This window comes from Coccomyxa subellipsoidea, assembly GCF_000258705.1.
Source record: "Coccomyxa subellipsoidea C-169, whole genome shotgun sequence".
Lineage (NCBI taxonomy): Eukaryota > Viridiplantae > Chlorophyta > Trebouxiophyceae > Coccomyxaceae > Coccomyxa > Coccomyxa subellipsoidea.
In genome coordinates this window covers 1,003,804-1,028,838 of record NW_005178028.1, presented here as the reverse complement: position 1 = coordinate 1,028,838, position 25,035 = coordinate 1,003,804, and the positions used below count along the sequence as shown (strand labels likewise).

The 25,035-nt window shown below is 53.0% G+C and overlaps 5 protein-coding genes across 5 annotated transcripts; 2 read left to right on the top strand and 3 right to left on the bottom strand.

Annotated features, from left to right (window-relative positions):
* Nucleotides 1-588: 588 nt before the first annotated feature.
* Nucleotides 589-5,271, bottom strand: COCSUDRAFT_48555 (hypothetical protein; the record flags this gene model as incomplete). Its single annotated transcript, XM_005645038.1, has 10 exons — nt 589-1,531; nt 1,920-2,003; nt 2,322-2,498; nt 2,838-2,937; nt 3,205-3,389; nt 3,689-3,835; nt 4,172-4,267; nt 4,491-4,605; nt 4,863-5,011; nt 5,233-5,271. 10 exons carry the CDS (start codon nt 5,269-5,271, stop codon nt 1,388-1,390), a joined length of 1,236 nt encoding a protein of 411 aa, XP_005645095.1. The 3' UTR covers nt 589-1,387.
* Nucleotides 5,272-6,204: 933 nt separating this feature from the next.
* COCSUDRAFT_67413 (hypothetical protein) lies at nt 6,205-11,026 on the top strand (the record flags this gene model as incomplete). Its single annotated transcript, XM_005645037.1, has 13 exons — nt 6,205-6,536; nt 6,641-6,734; nt 6,856-6,899; nt 7,027-7,207; nt 7,496-7,677; nt 7,821-7,934; nt 8,238-8,399; nt 8,674-8,816; nt 9,027-9,168; nt 9,532-9,684; nt 9,961-10,164; nt 10,442-10,582; nt 10,850-11,026. Exons 1-13 carry the CDS (start codon nt 6,366-6,368, stop codon nt 11,024-11,026), a joined length of 1,908 nt encoding a protein of 635 aa, XP_005645094.1. The 5' UTR covers nt 6,205-6,365.
* A 228-nt stretch (nt 11,027-11,254) lies between these two features.
* COCSUDRAFT_34004 (hypothetical protein) lies at nt 11,255-11,836 on the top strand. Its single transcript, XM_005645036.1, has one exon. It carries the CDS (start codon nt 11,262-11,264, stop codon nt 11,490-11,492), a length of 231 nt encoding a protein of 76 aa, XP_005645093.1. The 5' UTR covers nt 11,255-11,261; the 3' UTR covers nt 11,493-11,836.
* A 658-nt stretch (nt 11,837-12,494) lies between these two features.
* COCSUDRAFT_57694 (hypothetical protein) lies at nt 12,495-16,360 on the bottom strand (the record flags this gene model as incomplete). Its single annotated transcript, XM_005645035.1, has 9 exons — nt 12,495-12,653; nt 12,960-13,046; nt 13,237-13,345; nt 13,938-14,111; nt 14,461-14,621; nt 14,960-15,103; nt 15,519-15,614; nt 15,812-16,005; nt 16,198-16,360. 9 exons carry the CDS (start codon nt 16,358-16,360, stop codon nt 12,495-12,497), a joined length of 1,287 nt encoding a protein of 428 aa, XP_005645092.1.
* A 408-nt stretch (nt 16,361-16,768) lies between these two features.
* On the bottom strand, nt 16,769-24,972 carry COCSUDRAFT_30678 (urea active transporter-like protein). The gene is made up of 18 exons (XM_005645034.1): nt 24,812-24,972; nt 24,447-24,515; nt 24,173-24,243; nt 23,884-23,963; nt 23,686-23,746; nt 23,464-23,533; nt 23,141-23,241; nt 22,787-22,920; nt 22,223-22,393; nt 21,694-21,846; nt 21,134-21,296; nt 20,639-20,809; nt 20,251-20,350; nt 19,798-19,985; nt 19,254-19,397; nt 18,713-18,897; nt 18,352-18,453; nt 16,769-18,048 (listed from the first exon to the last, which is right to left on the bottom strand). The coding sequence occupies exons 2-18, from the start codon at nt 24,497-24,499 to the stop codon at nt 17,896-17,898; spliced, it is 2,100 nt and encodes a 699-aa protein (XP_005645091.1). The 5' UTR covers nt 24,500-24,515; nt 24,812-24,972; the 3' UTR covers nt 16,769-17,895.
* Nucleotides 24,973-25,035: the final 63 nt, after the last annotated feature.

Sequence of the window (25,035 nt, the reverse complement as noted above, 5' to 3'; positions counted from 1 at the left end):
GACAGAACAGCCCAAGTCGCAAGCAGAGGGCCATTCAAAAGACCAAAAGATGCAGTGCCACTCAGTGAGAAACGCGCCACCAATTTTATTGAGAAAGTCACTTGACAAGCGCCTTCAATCTGGCATTGCATTGCTGCCATGTGGCACCAACACCCATGCCATCCAAGGCAAAACAGATTCAAGCGAACAAAGCAACCGGAGTAAACTCTGTCCCAAACAACACACTGTCAATCCCAGCACATGCAGTGATTACTTCCGATCCGTGTGACAGAGTCAAATTGGAGCACCCTCTCTTCGCCACTCGAAGGAGCTCCATCCTGCCCCTATGCAACCCCAGATGAACAGGCGCTGCATGGGGAAAACGGAGGCAGCACCAAAGCAACAAAACCACCTCCTCGCATCTAATTGTACACAAGACTCCACCGCAGCGCATCCCGGCATGCGCAGATCCTGAATCTCAACACCCACTTGCACAAAGGCGACGCCTACGCGCCACCCGTGCTCATCCTAAACACCCCGAGTCAATTCTCTGCAGCAGATTATGAAGTTCACCTTCCTTTGCCAGACGGTCCTCTGTATGCATGGCCAGCTTAGATGCAGCATAGTCAGAGCTCGAGCCAGATCAAAAGATGATCCTTGCTTGCGCATTCCGTCAGCACGCATCGATTTGTTGTGCAGGCACAGTTGCTGTTCGCGACACTAGGCGTCAATCCTTCAGTGATAGAGGTGCTGCTCAGGAGCAGTTCTCATGTCTCTGCATCTGTTCAGGGGATCTTGACAACGTCCCATATACCTTTTGCTGGCCTAACATTGGCAACCGCAATTTGATCTCAGGGCAAAGGAGCGCCCCTGGACCGCCTCTCGCCAGTCACACCAGCGCTCCTCAGCAGTTAGGTGGTCCCGCTCCAAGGATCAACACCCAACTAGACTAGCTCGGCAGGCTTCCAGAGACAGAGGCGGCCCTAGCAGCATGTGCATTCTGATCTGGCTGGCGCGCTGAGAAGTCCGAATTTTAATGTGGTGACCTAATTTGACACTGCCTTACGAGAGATCCAAGGGTGGCCCCTGGGCAACTCCAACAACTTGATCTCTGCCCAGCACTTTGGGCAGCACAGAATTGAAGACATCAAGATCTCCTGGGCGGGACCAGACTATCCTAGAGCCGAGAACATTCTGCCCAATCCCAGGAGTATGTCAGATCAACACTGGGATGATGTTGGAGCCCAGCAGTATGTACATGGTTGATCTTGCTGGCCCACTCCCGGCTCCAAAGTCTGATGTGGACTGCAAACAGGGCTCACAGCGGAGTTTGCACTTCTGAGCACGATAGCCTACAAGAGTCAATCATGCACGCGGAGCAGAGTACTCTGGCGCTGTGCTAAGCCGGTCAGAGGAGGCCGTGCGCGCGCAGCCGCCGCAAAGCTTCTTCATCCTGATCCATGGCGGCAATCCAGACCGCGCAGGCAACCGTGTCCGGGAAGTATGGGAAGGATGTCACCATGAAGCGCGCATTCTGTACCGGCGTGAGTGTCTGCGATGCACAGTATGGATTTCCTGTAAGCCCGCTGTGACATATTGTAAGAATCTCTCAAGACTACATTACTCCAGATACATGACATGGTGTCTGGCAGGACAAACGAGACAGCCTCTCAAGGACTACAAACTCGAGTTCCATGGATGGGCGTATGGCAGGCCCATGCACCTGGGTGCAAAGCAGAGTGCACTGGCAGGGGCAGATCACCTTTTGCGCAGGGAGGTTATGCAATGAGATCTTGGCCATATGACAGCCCAAGGCCTTGGGAATGTAAGCAAGCATGCAATGGCAAAAGTGGAACTTGAGTATTTGTCTGTAAGGAGCCCATGGCCTGAAAGGGAGACAAAACCGCTAATGGGAGCTCTGGCAAGCGGCCGGGCGTCACCTGATGGAAGGTGGACTTGAAGTCGCAGATAACCACATGCTCCTGCCGCAGGTTGAACATCAGGGCGTCCATGCACTCGTACGCCTGCAACAACAAAGCCGCCCATGTCAGACATCTCGGCACAATTTCCTCACAAAGGGTGCTCACAGCTTGCACCGCTTGACATCATAGCCTAAACGACCATATCATGCCTTTAAAACACCCATTCTTTAAGCAAGGATATAATGATCCGGTCTGGCTAGGCGGTGCAGATAGGAGCAGCTCCAGGCTGCAAGGGGTTACAATAAAATAAATAAAGTAAATGCAGCCGGTGAGGACCTCACAAGCCCTGAGGGTATGCCAAGAAGGCGTTACTGTTGGTCAATCACTGCACAGTCAGCCCTGAGAAAAAGTTGTGCACGCCTTGAGGAAGTTGACAGCAAAGTCGCGGCCCTGGACGCCGTTGGGCATGGACGAGCTGATCTGGCCGTGCAGCGACGCGCGCGCCGCCAGAATGCGCTCGAGTCGCCCGTTGAGGCTGCGCCAGAGGCACGCCACTGACCGCCGCTGCTCCCCCGACAGCTGCAGCCCCTCCGCTATCTGCACCAGCCATACATGCATTCGTGCTGCAGATGTAACTGCATGATGTCCTCCGCATGTTATGGACTTTGCAAAGATGCCAAAATATCATCAGCCATAACGATGTCATCCCAGGATCTGAGTAAGAAATTCCCTTGAACGCTGCCGAAATGACGGACATGCCAGTGTAACTTCCGCCATAACGGCAGGAACTATACAAAGTTTTCCTTACATGGTGCTGAGTAGGCCGGCGAGCTAGAAAAATCATCAGCCAAACAGCGCATGCATGGGACCCCCAAGCAGGTGCTTGCGCAAGACAATTGATGCACAGCATGTGACTCCAGGTTTAGAGGTGCCCACCAGTCGCCACCGCGGCGGGTCAGAGTTTTCGCTGAAGGGCGCCTGCACCTTGCCACGCGCCAGGAAGCGCTTCACGCTCTGCATGTTGGTGATCGCAGCCCTGCCCACACACACGGACATGTTCAGGATACCCTTTCCTCACCAAGTCGCATTCTTGATTATTCTCTTATCAATCTTCCTCGCACCAAGTGCACAAAGCCTGCAGCAACAGCTCGTGGTCTCTGCATTATTGAGATCTCAGGGTGCTTTCTTGGTGCAGGTGCCCAGCCGTGCAAGAAAGGCTGCTCCGATAACCAATGCAGATTTGTTGGTATTCATGCGCCTGCAGGCATGCAACCAGCTGGACACTTGGTTCTTCAAATAGCACTGGTGGGGAAGATGTGCTTGCCTGATGTGCAGGAAGAGCGCTTCACGCTGCAGCGCCTGGATGCGGCGGGCGGTGTGCGGGGCCGGCCCGTGCGGCCGCGCGTCTGCCTCGGCCAGCAGAGTTGTCAGCTTCTCTATGTACAGTCCCCACCAGTACGCCATGTCATCCTCCGTCATCGCCTTTATCTGTGGAGCACCACCCCCTTTCTCACAACACTTCTTCTTAATGACCAAAATGCACTCCCATGCAGTACTTGCCAACCCGCAAATATAGATGCCCAAAAAACGCCTGGCACTAGTGACACATCACATGCGACAGGTGAAATCACTTCAAATATTGCCTGTGTCTGCAAAAGGAGGGACTCTGGCAAGGTGTACGGTGGGAACAGCACTGAGCAGCATTGCAGGGGTTGCAACATCTGGTTGAAGCAACCGCGCTGTGGCGATACAAGTATCCAACCCAGGCCTTGGCGAGAGAGGGTTACCTGTTCCGGGGAGAGGACGGTAACTGCGTCGTCGCGTACGGTGAGGGTGACATCGCCGTTGAACCGCGCGGCCAGCTCCTCATCGGCCAGCGCCGTAAGCGCGCTCTCCTCTGCGGCCCGTAAGCCCCGCAGCTCCTCCACCGCCGACTGCACATCGGCCCGCGCCACGTCAGCCACAGCCTTGATCACCCCCTTGATCATCTCCCTTTTGGAGGGTGCGCCCACCTATTCCTAACTCTATCCTTGATGCTGCAGCAGCCGGGCGATGACTTCTGTTGCTGACGAGCGGCAAGTGCACTCACTTGATAGAATCCTAACTGTTTGCCATCCTTGATGCTGAACCATGCTCTGTGTCACACAGAGCAGTCAGATCTGACAGAAAGTATCTGCAGATGGAGATGGCTTCCACCCATACGTGATTGTGCATGTAACTTAACAACTGATTTGCCGTTGAAGCAGAAAGCATCAGCAGATGCACATCACCTGAAGCTCGGCTTCCCACGCAGTGTTCCGCGCCGTCAGCTCTGCGGTATCCGACATCGCAGCGCTGATCTGCGCCTGCAGCTCCTCAATCTTGTCCTGCGCACGCAATTGACCAGCAAGGTCATGCATGGCCTCGTCTACGACTCTAGCTCCTGAGCGCTTTCTCTGGGCTTATGCTATTCAAGTGCGTAAGAGACCAGGAACCATTTGTCATTCACTTTAGTGTCCCCGTTTATTGATGGGAGAGCACCAGATCTTCCAAAATGAGAATAAGACACTTGCAGCACAACATGATATGGAGAGCTGGGAGCTAGTGCACCTTTTCTCTCTTGCGCGACTTCCTCTGTTGCACACGCTCCGCATGCACCTCCTTGCTGCCCACCTTGGTCTCCTTTGTGCCCCTCCTTGCTGCACTCCCCTTCGCAGACCCCTCACTGCAACGGCACCAGTCTCACATCGGTCAGCATGCCAAACATGGGCAGCAGAGGCCAATCGACACATCTGCAGACTCTTTGGACACATCTGCAAGCTCTTTGGAATTTTTTCTCCCGCTAACACATACTTCGATTCCGACTGCAGCCTGCTCAGAGCCCTGACACCGATGCACACTGATGCTTATTACCAAAGTTGTAAAAGCCCACAAAGTGCTTTTTGAGTCTGCATGGTGCTCAAAACAGAAGGAGCTGTTGACCTGCCACTCATGGCGGCTCCAGTGTCAATCATGCCATCAAAGTTGTTGCTGGGGGTAGACAGCAGCACGTCCTGCGGCGATCCTGAGGCCGGAGAATGAAAGCCTCCCTCGTCTCCTTGTGCAAACCCGCCAGAGTTCAGCCTTGTGGCCTGCATGCAGCACAAGTATCACTGCTGATGTGCTGTCACAGAACGACAAGAGCCATTTCCAGGATTGATGTCCCACGCCGCTCCAAAACGCATCAAGGAACACAGATCGATGCCATGCATGCATGAAAAATAATATAAGGCAGCATGCAAAGCAGTGCAGCGAGGCGCTACCGGGAAATAGGAGCCCCCATGGGCGCTGCCGCTGCCCTCAGTGCGCGGACCCAGCCCCTGACTCTCCCAGCTGTTGGGCCCAGCGTCATCGTTGGATGGGCTCCACTGCGCGGCCACGCTGGCCAGCACATCTGTGAAGGTGTTGGCCTGCAGCGGCCTGAGGTTCTCTGGTGCGGAAGAAAAGCTGGCGTGGGGTGCGTGCTCGAGTCCGAGACTCTGCGAATGAAAAATGTCGTTTCACGTTCCTGGCATTGGTGTACATAAGAAGCAAGATTGCAATCGTCAGTACCAGGTAGCGCAAGAGAAGTGTACGGAAAAAGTGAATTGTTTTTCTACGGTCGCCTCGGCAAGTTGAGAATATCGATCGCAACATGCATGAAAAGACTTGGACATGCAACGGGTGTACGGATACTGCTGCGAGGAAGTCTGAGAGAACCCTACCACCACAGCATCCTTGACGTCAGGCTGCCAGGCTTCTGGTAGATTGCCCAGTGGGTCAGATGCAAAGAGTACTTCGCTAGGATCGAACGGGCTGGGCGCTTGAGATCTTCCGACCGGATGATGGTGGTGAAGCAAGAAAGTATCTAGTATGTCTCCAACATCTGCGTCGCTGAACCGGGCATCCACAGCCATGCTCTGACCACTGTGGCTCATCAACAAAGACAATCCCCCTTCTGCACAGTCCGCTTCTGCTGGTGATTTTCGAGCCTCACGGCGTAGCAGTCACAGTGGCAAGTGCACTTGCTTGCAAAGGAAGCACCCAGCAAGACGTCACGCCGACACCAGCCAGACTTGCCTTTAGAGACTACAGCACGACAACTGTCTGACGAGAAGGGCAATCAGACGAGATTAGCGCGTGAGGGAGCCCACATGCTGATCACATGAGGGGATTACTTGAGAGATGACTCCATTTGAAGGTGATGCAGCCAGCTACCTCCTAGCTTCGAACACTAGATTGATCAGACAGCACCTGAATACGAAGGATGAGGTGAACCGATGCCTTCAAAAATGCAAGAGGGAATGTTTGATCATCCCGGAAAGGTTCTCTTTTGCATTCATGCGACGTTGAAGATCTCTATTGCTTGATTGAGTACACTCTACTACTGCATTCCGGTTCTGTGAGTTGCTCATGAGGATTGTGAGTGAGGATTGAGCAACCATAGGCTATACAGAGTATCACAGAATGGCTTCAGGACTCAAAAAGTCCTGCATTGTTGCCTTTCTGGCTATTGCCACCTGCACAGCTTCACCTGCGCTTGCTCCTGCTCCTCTTGCGTCAGGACAGTCGATGTTGTCCGACCCTTCCAATCCCAAGACAAACAATCCTGCAATTACGGGACAAAGCTTTCCAAAGGTGCTCTCTCGTACTGAAAGTTAAGGCCTTTGACACGTGCCAGGAACCTTGTGATGGGACTACGTTATGTCTAGATGGTGCAATCTCGACCTTCAATTATGCAGGGTGGCGGAGATCGCGTATCAGCACCTGAAGCGCAAGCACTGAAGCCTGGATATCACATCACAGCGGCAATGGGATGGATGAATGACCCCAACGGTATGACAGAGATGTATATGACAATCTTCAACAGCATGATATTGCATTGGTGCATGGAATTATTTCTGCAAGCACGAGCTGTCATGTGCCCCTTGCATGTGACGGTGTAGTGCTGGCGCAGGCATGTTTCAGAACAAGGCCGGCATTTATCATGTGTTCTACCAGGTCTGTTTCATGCCCATCCTACCCATGCATCCTTGCGAAAACTCTTGTGCCTGCTGTCGCCGCTCTTTTGTCAAGCACACGCAACCACGGTATGGCATGTTGACACTTTAATTTTGCATGCATGCAGTGGAATCCTGAGGCGCCCATCTGGGGAGCGCCATATTGGGGCCACGTCATCTCCAAGGACATGGTGCATTGGGAGCGCATGCCGCCAGCACTCGTCCCAGACACTGACTATGACTATGATGGAGTCTTCAGCGGATCTGCTAATTTGCTCGAGGACGGCACACCCATCCTCTTCTACACAGGCAAGACTTTGCGCATACCTGGACAACAGCTGATCATTTGAAATTTAGATTTAAGACAGAGTAGTGCAGACATCAAGGCAGAGCGAGCGCCAGAAGATAGGAGAGGTAAAATGTAATTGTGCAGCATTTTTTATAGCTGTGCATGAGCTGGGTAGGACCCCACTCCTTTTGCAGGTGATCATGAAGTTAGCATCTATGGGTCATGATTGCATCTTCTAATGCCAAAAGGGCAAAATTATATCCACGTACTTCTCCGAGTCACAAGTGACAGTCTTGCGCTCAATGCAGGGGTGTCCAACTTCAGCGAGCTGAAGTACTACAAGCAGGTGCAGGCCACGGCTGTGCCGGTGAACGCCTCGGACCCCAGGCTGAAGCTGTGGAAAAAGTCCCCCAGCAATCCTATTATCAGTCAGCCCCCGCCCGATGGCACCCTGGCTCAATTCAGAGACCCAGTCTCTGCCTGGAAGCAGGTACATCAGCTCTTTTACATCACTGAATCTTCTCTTGCAAGCTTGACAGTTCCAAAGAGGAGTAAGAGCTGTTCTGGGGATCAGATACACCAGTGTTCAGAATGATTTCAACACGCATGCTGAAGCAAAAATGCTGTGTGTAGGATGGGCTCTGGTACACTGTCATCGGCAGCCTGGAATCTTGTTTTGGGACGGCTGCGCTGTATTCCTCTCCGGACTTCCAGACGTGGCAGCCTGCTGGCCAGTGGGCATCCCAGGTGCAGCCCCTTCAAGCTTACCTTACTTCCCTTACCCTTACCTCCATTATCCTTACCTCCTGCCATCATGCTCAGCACACTCCACTGCATACTCTTATTTCAGACAATCTTCTTGACCAAAACTCACTCATCTGAGGTTGCCTGCTGGCATAACAGCGCACCGACCCTCCTGGCAGTTGTCCCAGTTGCCATGTAACATGTGCCCCTTGGACTGCAGAAGGCCACCTTGCTCTGTTTCCAAAAGCAGATGCAGCAGGCCTTGAAGGAGGTCAAATTGACAATAAAGGGTGTGCTTCGCTGCAGGCTTCGGTCGGGCAGGCAAATGCAGGGCAGTGCGTGGCGCCGGCATTGGCGCAGCCGGGGGTGGGGCAGTGTGATCAAGTTGGCGCAGTCTGCCGCATGTGGGAGTGTCCCGACACATTCCAGCTCGGCAATGATACCTGGGTCTTTAAGTGGAGCGACCAGGTCTGCAATTCCCTTCTGCTCTTCTCTAGAAACCTGACTGCCCCTTTTGCACACCGTTGATGAATATCTAAGATTGCATGTACATTGCCCCATGCACACATGCACAAGAGTTTTGGAGAGTTTTGGAGGGCTTGGCAAGCTACTACTGTTATTTTTGAAGCATGATGTTCGCCCTGCATATTGTGATCCCTGGAATCCAGGGATGTTTGTGACATTTCTGTGCCCTGTGCTGATGTTGCCTGTAAGTTGTAATAAATAATGGTGCAATGCACAGTCCAAGACGCGTGACCCCTTTGCAATGGACTGGTACATTCTGGGGACGTCAGCCACCTTTCTGGGAAACCGCAGCCAGGGCAACATCAGCAGCAGAGGGGAGGACACCTCCAGATTCCAGTCCACACTGCAGAATACCCCACAGTGCGCCCGCTGCCTTTTATGTCATTCAATCTCCCACCAGACAATGACTGTCGTGAGATGCAGCACCTTCATTCGTGGTCGTTGCTGACCTTTAGAGCCCTTTAGAGGCCTAATTTAGGGGTTTGAAGCGAGTCTGAGGTATGCTGAGAACTGGGAGGATTGTGATTACACAAACATGCGGAAAGCAGGGTAGCCAACACTGCATTGCAGGTCGGTGGATTACGGCAGCATTTATGCGAGCAAGACATTTGCGACCAGCGACGGGCGACGCGTGCTGCTGGGCTGGGTGTTTGAGACTAGCGCTGGCTGCGTGGAGCAGTGCTCTGCTGGCACCAACTTTACAGACAGCCTGGTGAGCAGACGGACCATGTGCTACTTTTTCCTGAAGCTTCTGTGTTGAAGACCTCTGCAATGCTCTCACTGCCCTTGCTGGCAGACATAGTGTGGCGTGGGCATGCTTGGTGCAGCCGCCATGCCTCATGCGGCAATTGCTGCTCACTGTCATCCTTTCATCCCATTAGAGGATAGCAACGAACGACAGTCTTCACTCCTGCTGTGAATTTCATCCGTGCCTTGCATAGCTTTCCTGAATGAATCTGTACCTAGTGAAGCCTGTCTGGAGCGCGCCTGCCCTTGCGCAAGAGATAATTGCTGTGTATGTGTGTTATTATTTGGTCTTTGAATTTGAAAACGGGCTGCTGGGGGTTACTTGCAGGGGTGGCAGGGAGCGCAGACGCTGCCCAGGGAGGTGACATTGGACATGGACTCCCGAGCGCTCATCATGAACCCCGTGCAGGAGCTCACTCTGCTGCGTTCGACTTTGCTGTATAACAAATCCGCTGTCACATTGCCCAGCAATGGCTCACAGGTGCGGCCCTGTTTCCTCCCCAACTTGCAAGGGGATCGACTTACTGGCTGCAAGCTCATGCACCAAAATGACAGCGAGCACAGCATAAGTAATACAACTACATATGCGCAATACATTGCAGTCAGGCCTTTTAGGGAAGCAACACACTCCTGTGAGCGAGCATGTGCACATGCTTGGCTTCATGTTTGGGGTGCAGCAGGCTGGCGTGTGATTGCGAGAAGCATACACACCTACTCCCTGCTCGCCACTTATTTTGGGTGTGCTTTGCTGCTGCAGGAGCTCAACCTGACGCAGTCAAGCAGCATGGGGAGGCAGACTGAAATCATGGCTGCCTTTGCTGTTGCGGCAAACGGCAGCCAGGGCGGACAGCAGCCGTTCAGCATCGGCATCCAGCTCAGCACTGGGCAGGGGACATTTACTCAGATCACCGTCAATGGAACGGCCGCTGCCATTGCCAATGGAAGCCTCAACATTGCACAGGTATCTCCCTGACTGCCTCCGTTTGTCCAGTTTTCATCTCCTCCTCGATGACTCTGTGCTGCAAGCTATGTGCCAGGCCACGTTTTGGCAGTCACCCTGGCAGCGTGAAGTGAATCAAACGAGGCTGGTAAATAAACGATCGTATCTCTTCTGTACTGTCCTGAGTAGCTTATGCTTAGTCCCAATGGCTGCACAGGTGACCGCTGACACATTTCTTGGCCTTGTAAGACATTTAATGACTTCAATTGTGCTAATGGCGGCTGCACTGCTGTCGCAGGCGGGAGTGTATGTGGATCGATCCAAGAGCGGCGGCCACACCAATACCACCACCCAAGGGGGCCCCATACCGCTGCCCGCCTCTGGCCTCTCAGTCCCTGCAGCCACGCTGCGAATTTTTGTCGACCACTCTCTGCTCGAGGTGCGTGGGTGGATCTTGTCCAATGAGGCAAAGCTGTGGGCATTCGCACCCTGCATGTGTGCCCCAAAATAGCATCACCCTGTGACGAGCTGATTGCCATTTCAGTTGCACGGCGGTCCTGGTAGGTGAGGGGTAATAGTAAATCAAGTCGGCAGTTGTGATCTTGTCCACAAACATGGTGCTTTTCAGTTCCGCTTTTCAAAGTCTAGACTTCAGGGATTCACCATGCGAGGTGTATGTAAGATCCCAATGGAGACTGCTGCGCAGGTATATGCGCTGGATGGGCGGGGGAGGGTGACCAGCAGGATCTACCCAGCCGGCATGGAAGACAGCTGGAATGTGTCGGTGTTCGGCGCTTTTGGCGCGGCACCGGCCACGGTCGACGCGAGCGTGTGGGAGATGGGTTCTGCTTTTGACCCCAAGCAGGCAAAGGCTTGCTGCTGAACGGCCCCTTGTGCACTTCTAATTTTGCTTTCATGACTGGGGTGCTGACAGATTTAAGTACTGTAGCATGTTAATGGTCAGCTTCTAAATAGAGCGCAACAAATGAGGCCCCAGTGGCATGTCACCAGCGCGCGCGTGCATGCACACACGCCATTTTTCATTCTTTGCCAGAAGTACAGTTGGCAGTTCAGAGTTCAATAGGGGGATGTGAGGCACATGCTGGCTCTTTGCACAGATGCTGCATGCAAAAATTTTGCAGCTCGCATGCCTGGAAGATCCCTCTGCAGCTTCAGGAAAGTCAGGGTGTGGATCAGTGATAGCAACGACCACTAGAAGTAAGAGGTACCACTATGAAGATGGTGCTTCAGTCAAGTACAGCCGAGACGGATTTGAGACATTTCATTGGCAATTTTCTTTCCTTCTCGGCAGCCGAAATGCTGCATGTGTGCATTGGAGCGCTCAATAGAAAGCGAGCATTGCGTGCATGCATGCAAATTTGTTAGCTCAGAGGCAAAGCACCAATTTTGAGGGCAGATAGAGGGTGGAAACGCTGACTCCCATGATGCATGTGAGAGTGGATGCATGGAATTCCTTCGAAGTGGCAATACCAAGAGAGGCGCTGTAAATATGGACAGTCTGCAGCGCACCAAAGTGCAGCCACCTCAATGGTGATGCCTAAAAAGGGTATATAGTGGCAGGCCTGCAGGTATATGCATTATTTTAGAGTTCTCTGCTAGGTAATTTTGCAGAGCTACGAGTGGTTGATCCTGGAAATTGTCATACACCACATGTAAAAAAAATGCATTTCCTAAGCAGTTGTGCTACTCAGTCCAACCTAAGCTCATTGCAGCAGCGCCCACAACATTCTAGATCCAACGCAATAGCAGGGTTTGTAGAGGATATTACCCTTCAAAAGTGACACACACATGCGCCTCAACGGAAGTAATCTGGCTGGCATGAAATGAGAGCAGTTGTTCTCATGAGACACGGCCTTGCCTGGCTGCAGATAAAAATTTTCCTATCTTCTCCTCTTCCTCAATCTTTATATATGTACAAGCAGCTCAGTGCATTGGAGCTGCTATTTTTGCAACATCAACTGTCCATCCCTGGGTTTAAAAAACTAACGCAATGCACCTCTGGAAGATCCAATGCTCAACACAGAATTGCATTCCTATGTGCAAACGCTGATGGTTTGGCGCAGCGTTGCCCTGATCCATTTGTTTGCCACCAGTCATTGTTGAGCGCCAGTTGTGGACTCTCGAACGTTAAGAGGCTATATATTCTGCTGGGATGATTCCGCCATGCCACCTCAAAATCTTGGATAGTACAGAAGGGTCTTGAATGACACTGACACTCCTGTTCCAGGGCTACGGCACAGGAGGTGTGCTAATGCAAGAAAGCCTTGTCGATTGAGAATCTGCTCTCCACCGCTGGCATCCCCCAAATCTTTCCGGCCGACACCCATAGATCACAATTCTACTTTAACATTGGGCATGAGACTTTTTAGCAACCCCTGGGCTTCAGGGTCTCCGTGCTGTGCAGCCATCCAGGTTGTGATGGCAGGGATGTCTGGGTACCAGGGGAATGACCTCACCACACACCGCGCCATCTGCAGCGGAGTCAGTGTCTGCACCAGCCACACATAACACAGCTCAGCATCTCTGCCTTGGCATTTGTCCAGTGATTTGGTGCTTGGCCGCACTTTACCACGCTGCACTAAGAATTGAAGAGTAGCACGTGGGACTGCTTGTGCGAAGGGTGTTCTGCTGCCACCCAGCTGCAACATCAGCGCGGGTGCCTAAAATGACATGGGCAGATACTGTATGCTGCCACCCATCAAAAAATGCGTGGCGAGCGGCCTCGCAACAAGCGCCCTCACGACTTCTGAGGCGTGCCTCGTGAAACGCAGCAGTGTTTGAAGAAAGGGGTGTACCTGTGTGTAAAAGGTGGACAGGAAGTCGTGGATGAGCACGTGCTCCTGCCGCAGGTTCTTCTTCAGAGTATCCATCTGCTCGCATGCCTGCACCCGCATTGCACCAACAGCACTTAGCTATGACCAATAAAAGCAATGCACACTCTTCCAGCCTGACATGGCCCCGGCAGACTTCCCGAGCCCCTACTGGTGTGCGAAAAGGATGGTTTGCATCGCAAGCATAGCCTTCATGCAACTGAAGCGCGATGGCAGATGGATTGGGGAGGGGAGGTCGCACCCTAAGGTACTGCACAGCAAAGTCCTGGCCCATGACGCCGCTCGGCATGGAGTCTGCAATGCCTGCATGGCACGTCTGGCGCGAGGCAAATAGCTCCGCCAATTTAGTCCTGCGCACATGCACAACATGTCAAAGATGTGACGACTATATAGACCAGACTAGTACAGAAAGTTTACCAGTGGTCCTTTTTGGTCCTGAAAGTGGCCATCGGGGCCGATATGTGACCCCACACCTGTCAATCTGATGCACATACTCAACAAAATTGCCCCACATGCTCTCCCGGTTGCCAAGAATATGCACAAGCGCCAAACGCAGCATCGGCCATCATGCCTGAAAGCTGGCTTCACATCAAAATCCTTTGTGCATGCCCCGCCTTGTAAGCAGACCTGCCGCAGGATGTAATGGGCCTGCTGAGAACAGCATCCTTGGTCAAGGCGAGTGCCTTGGAACTCTCCGAGATGCCATCGTCAGTACATAGTGCCTGCCCTTTTGTGCAGTGCAACTCGATACAAAGTTAGCAGTGCACCCTCAAGCAATCACAAATCATAGCAGGGGCCCTTATAGAGATATATGGCGACAAAGAGAGCAGAAAATACGTCTTTGCCAGCCAAAGAGGCTGCTTAGGCCCTAACAGCGACAAAGAGAGAAGAAGAGAGAGCAAAGAGTACATCTTTGCCAGCCGAAGAGGCTGTTTAGGCTACCTGAAGGAGCGCCAGAGCTTGGTGGTGGAGTCGGACTGCTCTGGGCTGAGCTGCAGCGCGAGTGCAACTGTGCGCCACATGCCAACGCCCTCGTCGCCCAGGTGCATGCGCATCTCCTCCACCTTGTAGTTTGCCACAAACCGCTTCACGCTGCTCATATTTGTCAGCGCCGCCCTGCGCCAGAAAATGCAGCAGACTATTCAGCGGCGTTCAGACTGCAATGTTATCTCTGCTTTGCGGGCTGGCGCTAGAAAATGCCCAGCGCCGCCCTGTGGCAGACATAGCAGGAACAAAACATGAAGGGACTTTGGAATGCGATTTGCGTGCCAGCTTTGTGCGCAGGGGCGGCAAGGGGACTCAGCACCAACAGGCCGCTTGAGCCGCTCTGAGTGGTACACTGGTGCCGCCACCAATGATCAGGCGCTCCCTCCGTCACTATACACCTCTGCGATTTCAAAAGTGCGCACCTTCTCAACAAGTCCCACTCAGGGTACTGCGACGTGAGCAGGCACATACTGCGCACCTGATGTAGAGGAGAAGCAGTTCGCGCTGCACGAGTTCCTGCATGCGCTCAACAACCTCGGGCGGCGGCTGGGGGCCCTCGGCCAGCACCAGCAGCACCGCCAGCTCCTTCACATACTGGCTCCACAGCCGCGCCAGATCCTTCTCCGTCATCTGCTTTATCTGCGCTCGCACCAAATGCACACGTTACATTTGATCGTTGCAACTTCTGTATCAAGGTTGTCCAGGGCTCAATAGAGTGCACTGCCTCCCCTTGCCGATGCTACAACAGAATTCTGCACAGTTGGTCGACTCCTTTTTCGGCGAAGACAGAGCCCCTGTGTGCCACCTGTGCCAACGGAGAGGAGAAAGGGGCGGGCATTATTGCTGCTCTTGTGCCTCGCAGCCAGCTGAGCGTCTAAAGCCTCGTTGCAGGCCAAATTTTCATGCATAAAGAGCAGGAACATGCACAAGAGGACCCTCCATTGGAATGAAACAGGGTGGCCCTGCTGCGCGCCCACCTGGTCTGGGGACAGCGTGACCTCGCGCTGCTCGTGCACAGTCAGCCGTACTGCGCCGCTGAATTCGCGCGCCAGATCCTCCTCGTCAGCATCCACTGCCGCCGCCTGCCGCTCCCGCAGCTTCCTCAGCTCCTCTTTGCGCAGCTGCGCGAGCACCATACCCCCTTTGAATGCGAGGGGATTGGGATCTCTCAGGCAGAAAAATCCCTTTCTGACCCTGATGCAGGGGAATCCTGATGCAGGGGGATCTATAGATTAGACAGGTCAGACAAATATCCCCTTGTCTGATGCAGCACTGATGGAACAACCCCTCAACCACACCAGACATCTCCTTTCATGAACAGGTGACACCTTACAGAAGCACAAGCGGTGATGTGCAGGTTTTCATGGATATTAAATCAGCCCCCAGGTCTTCTGGTCTGGCTCATTGCAGTCGGTGCTCTCCGGTTTTGAGCAACCCCACCTAGCGGTCGTCTGCTGTTTATGGTCCAGATAACCCAACATGAAGAACGAGGACAACAAAGGCAGTAAAAATGCGGGAGCTAGGAGGCTGAAGCACCTGGCGAGCGGTTGCGAGCATGTGGGATCTGCTGGTGAGCTGCGTCCGCTGAGACTGCAGAGCAGTCAGCTTGTTCTGCAGCTCCTCAATCTTGTCCTGCGCGCCATCACAGCACCCAGGAGTCAGCCGCCAGCTCAGCTGCCAGACATTTTCATGTCATGCATGCAAACACAGGATCTGCTTGGCCCCTTTTCGCTCACACAGAATAAATCCGTGTCAGTGTACCTCTGACAAGCAGGCATGCGCACTGGCAAAGGAATGCATTGAGCCATGGATTATGAGGGCCTACACACCTTTTGCCGCTGCCTGAACCGCCTCTGTGCCTGCTTATTCCGTTCTGCCAACACTTCCTTAAAGGATTTGCTCCCCTGGTTTGAGGGAGACCCGCTGTTGGCCTGCATTGAGCTGCTGCGCTTGACTGCGGGACCCTCCTGTGTCCGGTCCTCACTGCTCTGAGGAGACTCAGTGGGCGTCACAAGGTGTGGACCTGCAGATTCAGAGCATGCTGCCAGTCTTCAGATTTCAAATCGATACTGTGAAAGCATGAGATCCTAAGGAAAGTCCAAGAATTAGAATTGGGAGGCAGACGCACACCCTCCACCTGACATGGACATGTGACGTCAGTTGCTTAACTTGCAACATGGGCGAAAAGGCGACCCCTCAGCTCCAAAATTCTCACCTTGCTGCCGATATCCTGGCACCGGAATGGGAATATGGCCACTCGTGGGGTCGTAGCCGTAGGGAATGCTCCTGTCAGGGTTTGTCCTGGGCATTCCCTGGTTCTGTGTTGCACTCCAAAGCCCCTCGAGTCCTTGCTGGTGAGATGGGGATGGCTCGCCCATGGTGTTGCTTTCCGGATGGAAGACCCCAGAGCCTTGCATGGCATGGTGCCCTTCATTCTGGCTGTGGCCATTCCACATCTGATACGCAGCTTGGGAAGCTGTCGCTGCAGGCGCTTTGCCCGCGATTTGAGGGTTTGCTTGGAGCAAACCAAAGAAAAGATCGTCATCCATGACGTCTTCCATCCTTGAGAACCACTTCAACACAACTGGATTTCAAAACGCGCAGCTGAGATCTCTGTACGGCTTCGAGCGTAAGGCGATTACTCGGAGGACAGGCAAGATAATTTCTTAAATCGAGTGCTTGCAGATCTGATCACGAATCGGGCGTCTAGAGGTGGATTTCTGGTGAAGACCTAGCCTTGCGCAGAAACATCACGTGATATGGGCCACGTGGCTATGACCTCACCCATCAACCAGCAACAGATTTACATAGAAGGAATGACACACAGATTCCAATTCAAATATACACAATACAATCTTTACTTACTGTGCAGGCCCCAATTCGGGTTCTGCATACAGCTCCAAAGTTCCATCACCCCGCCCCTGAATTGACCGGCCCGGGGGTCAAAACATTTGAAAGCCCCATGCCGACACCGTGGCGCTATAATCTCAAAAGCATCACACGATACTGATACACATGACGTCACAACAAACATGTGACCTGTGTCACATTGTCACGGGTTTGGTAATTCTTAAAGGTGACCCAAAAGGCGGCCAATTTACTTGTATTGTCTTGCCCGGCAGTTGTCGCAGTGACAGTCAGACTTGAAGCATCAAGTGCTGCAGTCGGTCAGTCACACAGACTCTGTCAAGACCACAGCACCCAGAAGATGCAGCTTGCCCCTGAAAGGGAGAGACAACGGCAGGTCAAGTTCATCCTCTGAACAGCACAGATCAAATTGGCAACATCACTTCCATCCCTTGCATCTTGAATAAGCCCACAGGCACGCTGTGGCAACAAGAGTAATATGCCCCAAACCATACCCCTCTCTTAGCCTGCCACCTTCAATATTGCTGACAAAAATGGTGTTACCTGCACCAAAAAGTGACAAAGCAGAACTTCAATCTTTGATGCATCTCATCCAAGTCGCGTACTTCCGACACACGATGCCCCAATATGAAACACAGGCCATGTCTTATCCATTTGCACTGCAGATCAAATTGCAAGCCTGTGCCAAATGAAGCCCTGACAATGGCCATGCCTCCCTTTTACAAAGACCATGTCTCCCTTTTAGAAAGACCCCATCTCCCATTAAAAAAAACTGCCGACCCAAGCGCCCAACATCTGTCATATGCGCAGGTGCTACAGCCCGGCTTGTCCCCAGTCTGCGTGACCCCGACAAAAACTAACACAAACTGTTCGGCTCGACAGCCTCAAGACCCAGGGAATTAATTCTGGCCGGAGCCGGGAAAAATTGCGTCAGACAGGCCTCAAGAATGGTCGTGTGTTTGCTGCACAGCCAGACTCCTGCCGCGCTTTGGCAGGTGAGGGCGTCATTCTTGCGGCGTTGCCTTTGCAGACAGCTGTCACTGACTCAGGGCTTGGTGGTTTCGGTGGTGGCCTTGCCCAATTCGACATCTCCCTCCTTAGGGTTGTGCACGGTGGTGTCGGGGGTCACGAAAGGGTTTCCGCCTGGCACGCGCGGCACGCCCGGCTTGCCGGCAAACTTGCCAAACTCCTCCATGTCCTGTTCAGGCACAATGCATGAGGTCAGCTTGATGTCAGTAAACATGAGGTCAGCCAAACACACCTACCACACCCAACAAAGCCTCGTCAAGGCTCACTGATGTCAAGCTTGGGAGCCAGATTAACCACACAGCAGTCGACAGCACAGCTTGCTGGAGATTCAGAAAAACCAGCAAATTGCACAGAATGCGTGTGTTGGGATGTGGGCAAGCAGGAGAGCATACAGACCCAGAACCAGTTGCTTGCATCCATGGGAACATGCAGCTGTCATGGAGGATGTGTCAAGAGCATGGCAGATGCTTACCTTGGGGTCTGCGCGCTTGCAGGACACGAGAGCACTGAGGACAGCGATGAGCACAGCGCGAGACTCCCACAACGGAAGGAAGGTGGCCAGGAAGGTGGCAATCTGCACACACACACACACAATAAACATTGACACCTGACACATGCATGGCCATATGGCCCGTCGTCGTGCCCAGATACCACCTTTCGCCAACCCCTAGCCACCATCTTCACAATCCTATGAAAAAACTCGACCCTTATCATACCACCTTGAAGCAAAGCAGGCTCGGTAACTCTGAAGGAAGTTTCTTGGAGAGCAGGACCTTTTGAGTTCAAAATTAAGTTTCAAAAAAGATGTCTGACCGGGTGTGAGGAGAGCTTACCAGGCCCCAGACAATGGAGAGGATGACCCAGAAGGTGAAGTAGCCCTGAGAGAAGACCTTGGCGGGCAGGGTGAGGCAAGGCCAGGCCACGATCAGAATAAAGGCGGTGCCGCCCCCCCACTTGAGGATCCACTTGTAGGCGTGCTCCATGGCGGCGTGTGAGTCTGGGCCGTCCTCGGTGAACCCTGTGCAGGACAAAATTCCGGCTTAAAATCCTGTCCAGTGCGGTGACGGCACGAATGCAGGTGACACACAGCTGCGCACGCCTGGAGAGCATGCACATGCCGAGCTGGATGGCAGGGCAAAACATATCACAGGGTGAAAGCATGCTTCCTGCAGCCGGCACATCAAGCACATGACCCCTTGATCTTTGAGGAGCTTTTCCCTAAGGCAAAAGGAACACCAATTGCGAAAGGCAGGGCATGGCAGGCATTGCTGCGATGTGGGGCTCTGGCAGCATGCGCATGCAAAAGGTGGGCAGGATATGAGGGGTGGACGAAAGGGTGGATGGCAGGGTGGATCTGGGGTGTGGGGCGCGCACCGGTCTCTGTATCGTCGACCATGGGGATCTCGCGGGTGGTCTGCCAGTCGTAGGCGTCTGGCTTGATGAGGGACATGACTGTGCAGATGATGCCACTGGAGAAGATGGCCACCAGGTTGCCGATCAGCATGGGGTAGTCCTGGCCTGCACCCCACACATAAAATAACATTAAGACATTAGATTTGTTTGATGACCGCACACCTTTCCTGCCAAGAGGCAAAGTGCAGCCCACACATGAACCTTCTCCTCAAAAACTAAACAAGGTAGGATGCATGACATACAAGGAATCAGCATTGTCGAGGATCTGATGTAGATGTCTTGACAGCCGACCTCCTCTGTCAGTGCTCATGCAACAAATGTGCCGAACTGACGCTGAACACCTCTGTTTTTCCACCTTTGAAGACAGGTTGAACAGCTGCAATGGTGCCAAAAATTGAGTGAGGCTGTCCAGCAGAGCTGCGCCCAAGGCAGCCGCTGTCACTCAACTTCAAATTGGAATTTGAATTTGGATCAGGGCATGCACTGGGTGGGGGATTGTGAGCACCGGTGCTGTAGAGGGTGAGTTCGCCCTCCAGGGTCTTGGCGGAGATGAGCCAGCTCATGATGGCGAGGCAGATTCCGCTGACAGCGCCGGTGATGGCCGCGGTAGCTGTGCACTTGGACCAGACCAGGCAGTACGCGATGGGAATCACGGCTGAGCCAATCAGCACTCCCATGAGCAGGTACACGTATCTGCAGCCACATCGCACTCGCTGTCAGCCCTCATGCCAGGAGTCATTGTTTGCGCATGTGCGCTCGCTGTCAGCGCTCATGCTAGGAGGATTGAAGGTTTGCACAACTGAATCAGGTGGCTTCCAAGGGTGGAAGGTAAAGGCGTCTTACATGATCAGCACAAGGTTCATCACTGTTTGCATCACGATGTGTGTTCTGTGCTATGCCAGGATCAAGGGACGCAATAGCAGAGGGGCTTTAAATGATGAGGTTGAGGGGAACTGACCCGAGGGAGACATTGATCTCGAGGAGCACGATGGCGAGGACTCCCATGAAGATTCCGAACGCGCAGATGATGACCTGGCTGATCCTCATGATGGCGTTGCCTGCAGCAGGCGCACACACTCAATCGATCACTCTTCAGCTGTTGCTGCCAAATTGACGGGATTGGTTAGTTGTCTACAGCACTCATCTTGCTGCCATATCCTTGAACCCCCTTTTTGAATAAGACATTTGCATGATGCAACAGGAAGACCACTGACGATACCAGCATACTCAACACAAATACACCCGCAACAAACACATCCATGCAGGCATCTCCATGTCACGCGCTGAGATTGCAATTTTTGAAAATATTCAATTTCAAATTCAAGACAAGCAAAAGGGGCACTAACCGGTGGCCTTGGGGTTGATGTAGGTGCGGTAGATGTCGTAGGTGCACAGGGAGGACACTGCGACCAGTTCGGCAGATCCAGCGGATGTCACGGCCATGAAGAGCATGGTCACGATCAGGATGGAGCCGGCCTTGCCCATCAGGAAGACGGCTGTGGCGGGGGGCACCAGGCCTGCGCGCATTCACAGACTCGGCTTTACAAAACTGTCGCGCGAAATGATGTGGAGTCCTGTGGCTTTTGCAGCAAAATGATCTCTAGGCAAGTCACTCCATTGTGGGAAATGGAGGAGGCATTTGCAACGGGCAGGCCTGCCTCGGGCAAAGGGTCAGTACAGATACATGTCTGCCTGCTCTTCCTTCACCATAAAAAGAGCATATCGGCGGTGGTTTGGCACATGCACTGCAATCGAATTGGCCAAGTGCTGAAGAAAGCAAAACTTCTCAATCAGTGGTGGGCGGTAATGTAAGCGAGGTGCCTAATTGATGAGTAACCCACCCTCTCCGGCCTCAGCGACGGTGATGGGCAGGTCGAGGGCGAGTGCGCCGAGGCCCATGGTGGTGGCAAGCGTGAAGGGGATGCAGAACCACATCAGACCCCCCATCAGGTAGCCCGTGTGCGCGGCAGACGGCTTGGCCGCGATGGCGCTCTGCCAGTAGCCCTGCAACACCCCCAGCACACACCGGCTCAGACCTCCACAATTTGAATCCTGGAATCAATATCTCCAGCAAGGCCACAGGCCAGCAGGAGAGCTGTGCACTCAAAAGCATGGCATACGCAGAACACTGCCCCCAGAAAAGCCGGCAGTTGAGGCCAACAGGAGAAGTATGAGCAGCTAAATGGCATCACCTACGCTAGCATAAACTTGCCAGAAAAAGTATTGTTGCAGGCAGTGAAAAAGGTAGCGCTTGTGTCAATTGCAATGGCATGCGCAAAATAATCAGCAACTCCCGACACATCACCCGTAAAGGGATGTACAACACCGGCAAGCATGTGACAGTGTAGCCTCATTCTGGTGACAAGATTAGTCACAATTACAGGAAGAGGAAGGAGGGAACGCGCGCCTGGTCGACAAAGACGGTGCCGAAGTTGCCGATGATGTTGATGATGCCAAAGATGAAGCCGCCCTTGGAGAACATGGTCAGGTAGCTGCCACCCATGTTGCCCTCAACGGGGAATTGTTCAGCCATCTTGTGCAGATTGTTCCACACCTGCCGCCCAAAACCCAAAAACTCAAAACACCGTAGGAAATTTGCGGGAAATTTTGTGCGGACTATGGTAATGACTTTGAGGAGCCTTTGATCACTGGGGCGACACGGCATCAGGCCTCTTGAGATTGGTCTAGCAGAGGGCTGGCAAACCTCTTGCATGGAACTTACACCTGCTTTCCCAAACCACTAGAAAGAAACTGCATCCGCAGCAAAAGACAAGCCGACATCAAACAGAGCCTCACGCCCTTGCACATGTGCATCTGGCATGGATGCTTCCGCAGAGAAAGACAGCCACAGACTTCAAGCAGGGTTGAATGCCTTGCGATTAGCCCATAAAGGGTCCTGGCAGATTCTGAGCGGATGGAAATTAGCACACCTTGGCAGGGGAGCCGAGCTGCTCCACGTGGGAGGGGGTGTACACCAGGAAGGCGAAGAGGCACAGCACCACGTAGATGATGACTGTGTGGATGTAGGAGCTGAGGAAGGTGGCCTTGAGCCCACCAGCCACGGTGTACAGGATGATACCGATGGGGATAAGGAAAGCCGCCTGCACAGCCAGATGCATTCCTAGCATATTGTCACTGATGGTGTGAGACTGCAACTTGGGACAAGCATGCAACAGTGCAGGCAGAACTTGAAATAGATCACAAGAATCGATTGTGTGCATGCAGGCAGCAAGGTGGAGAAAAGAACCACAAACACCAGAACATGGAATCACCACAATCTGCACTTAGAAAGCAACAGCAATCCTGAGCCGTCAGTGAACACTCCATTTATTGCATGCAGCAAACTTTCAGGCAGGCTGCGTAGAGAAAAGGAACATTCCAGAGCTGCCTTTGCCCACAATAGCAAGGGCATCCAGCAACTTCAAATTAGGGACAGGCTGCCGCCAGCAACTTCACAAAAGGAACAAGCTCTGCAGTAAGAGGAGGGGACTCACGGCGTAGATGCTCATGCCAGTGAGAGCGTTGATGACGGCAGCACCGCCCAGCAGGAGCATGGCAGTCACCAGGATGTTGGTCATGATGCAGAAGACGAAGAAGGTCAGGTGAGCTGCCCTACCCCAGCGCGCATCTGCACAGCAGATCACCATTAGCCTCACAAGCACCGAATATCTACTAAAGTCTGCTGGGCACCACTTGCCTCCCAAAAACCATTGTAGGACTTGTGCAGTGTGCTGACCAGGACATGGAGAACAAATGCCTTGATTAATGCACTTTGGGAGAAATCCAACGGAAGCTCGGAGAGATCCAAGGGAAGGTTAAATGGGGGACAAGACTAGCCGGGGACTCACTGACGATTTCAAGCACGGTGTGAGCGGTGGGCGCTTTGCGTTTGATCTCAATGGCCAGGATGCCGAACAGCAGGATCTGCACGGTAGCGCCAGCAGCATACCTGCATCAGCAGCCACAGCGTTCATGTTGACATCCAGCAAAGGTGATCATCCCAGTGGACTGTCATGAAAGTGTGGCCCCTACTCTGACGCTGATGGGGCATGCAGGCATCCCACATCAGACCAGGGTCAATCACAAGGTAATTTGCAATTGTTGCCAAGACAGCAGTCTGCCATAATGTTTGAGCAAGGCAGAGGTGAGAGTAGGAGTGAGGTGCGCTCACCAGAAGGGGCCAGAGATTCCGTTCTTGTAGGCGACGTTGCTGGACTGCAGCAGAGTTGCGGCCCAGGTCCCTGCACATGCCAGGCCACCATCCAACTCAAGAGCAAACATTTAAATGTGTCTTGCAGATTGGATACCAAGTGTGCCTGAGCAGCTCATGGTGCAAATTTGGAGACGTTTGACTGCAGATTGGTAAGGTGATCAGAATGGTGAGGGCACTCACAGTGGCTGACAATGTCAACAGCAATGAGGCCCTGCTTGATGGAGCGGCCTCCACAATTGAACTGCACAGGCAAAGCAGAGACGTTAGGGCGTTCGATGTGGCCAGAACCATTACTTTGAAGCTTCAGGTTTTTTATGCTGGGAACATGCACCAGGAGGTTCTCTGCATCAATTTTCAGGAAGCATGCAGAGGGCATACCTGCTCACTGGTCTGCTTGGTTCCTCCATACCGGTAATCAAGGAAGACCAGGATGGTGGTGAAGATAGTGAAGAAGGCACCTGCGAATCATTGGCACTCATCAATGAACCGAATTATCAGCGATCATTAAAGTAGACATCTCAGATGTACACGAGTAGTCCCACTCGTGGACCTTGCCAGTTTCTTGCTCGATGCAAATCCAGGTTATACAGAGAAACCCACGAATAGCGTCCATATGTGGAATGTTTGGGCTCAATCAATTACAAATAGAATAGAGCAATTTCCTTACCAAATCCAACCACGATGGCATAGCCGGTGGCCTGGTTCAGACTGGCTGCACCATCGAAGAAAGATGTTGCTCTGCGGAGTCAGAACCGAACAAAGCTGTCAGGCTACGCATTCATATCCTTTACAAAGAACAGTAAAATATCAAAACAAGTTAGTGCATGCAGTTTTGGCGGCGCGATCAGCGGATAGACCGAACGCGGTCTTCAGACTGGTGCAACAAGGGCTTCATAGACAGGACCCTGCTTTGACAAGGACGTGACTGTGGATGGCCTTACCCGTCATACTGGGTGAGCCCGAAAAGGTTGGGAGTGTCGGGATGGACCGGCATCTCTTCTGGACGTCACCTGCGGAGCACAAGCGCTCAGCGGGGATCCACCTGACCCACGTGAAATATCTGCTTCGCAGGAAGCAACCGAGTCAAAGCTTCTGTGTGCAGTAGACGATCTGAAGAAATTAGACGCATTGAGGCAAGGCAGTTCAGGGACCTTTGCACATCATCGAGGTGGTTTTCCTGGAGATGGCCCGGGCCAAGGGTTCTGACCATCACTGCCGTAGTGTGATCCAGCTTGCCGACTACAAGTTCACGCTAGGAAAGCTTTGCAAAGCTTATAGTCCTGCAGCGTAGGAGAATTGATTTTACCTGGGTATTGAAGATGCAGCTTGGTGTGTTGTGGCTGCTGTTCGTGGTAGACACGACGCTTGCGTCTCTGTGCGGGTGAAAATGACAAGTACGTTTACAACACAGCACCTACAAGGGGCCGACCTGCACTTCACTTCTGGAGAATGAATGGAATGAGTGAGCAGGCGGTGGATAAATACATGCTCGGCCAAAGATTTGGAAAAGCCGGCCAGTGACAGGGTCCC

Bases quoted from the DNA above. Each gene is read 5' to 3' on its own strand.
- COCSUDRAFT_34004 (XM_005645036.1), top strand. From the start codon at position 11,262: ATGCTGCATGCAAAAATTTTGCAGCTCGCATGCCTGGAAGATCCCTCT.
- COCSUDRAFT_30678 (XM_005645034.1), bottom strand. From the start codon at position 24,499: ATGCCGGTCCATCCCGACACTCCCAACCTTTTCGGGCTCACCCAGTAT. The intron at 23,534-23,685 runs GTGAGTGCCCTC...TGGCATGTGCAG, and splicing joins TGTTGACATTGTCAGCCACT to GGACCTGGGCCGCAACTCTG. The intron at 22,921-23,140 runs GTGAGTCCCCGG...TCTGCTGTGCAG, and splicing joins CACCGTGCTTGAAATCGTCA to ATGCGCGCTGGGGTAGGGCA.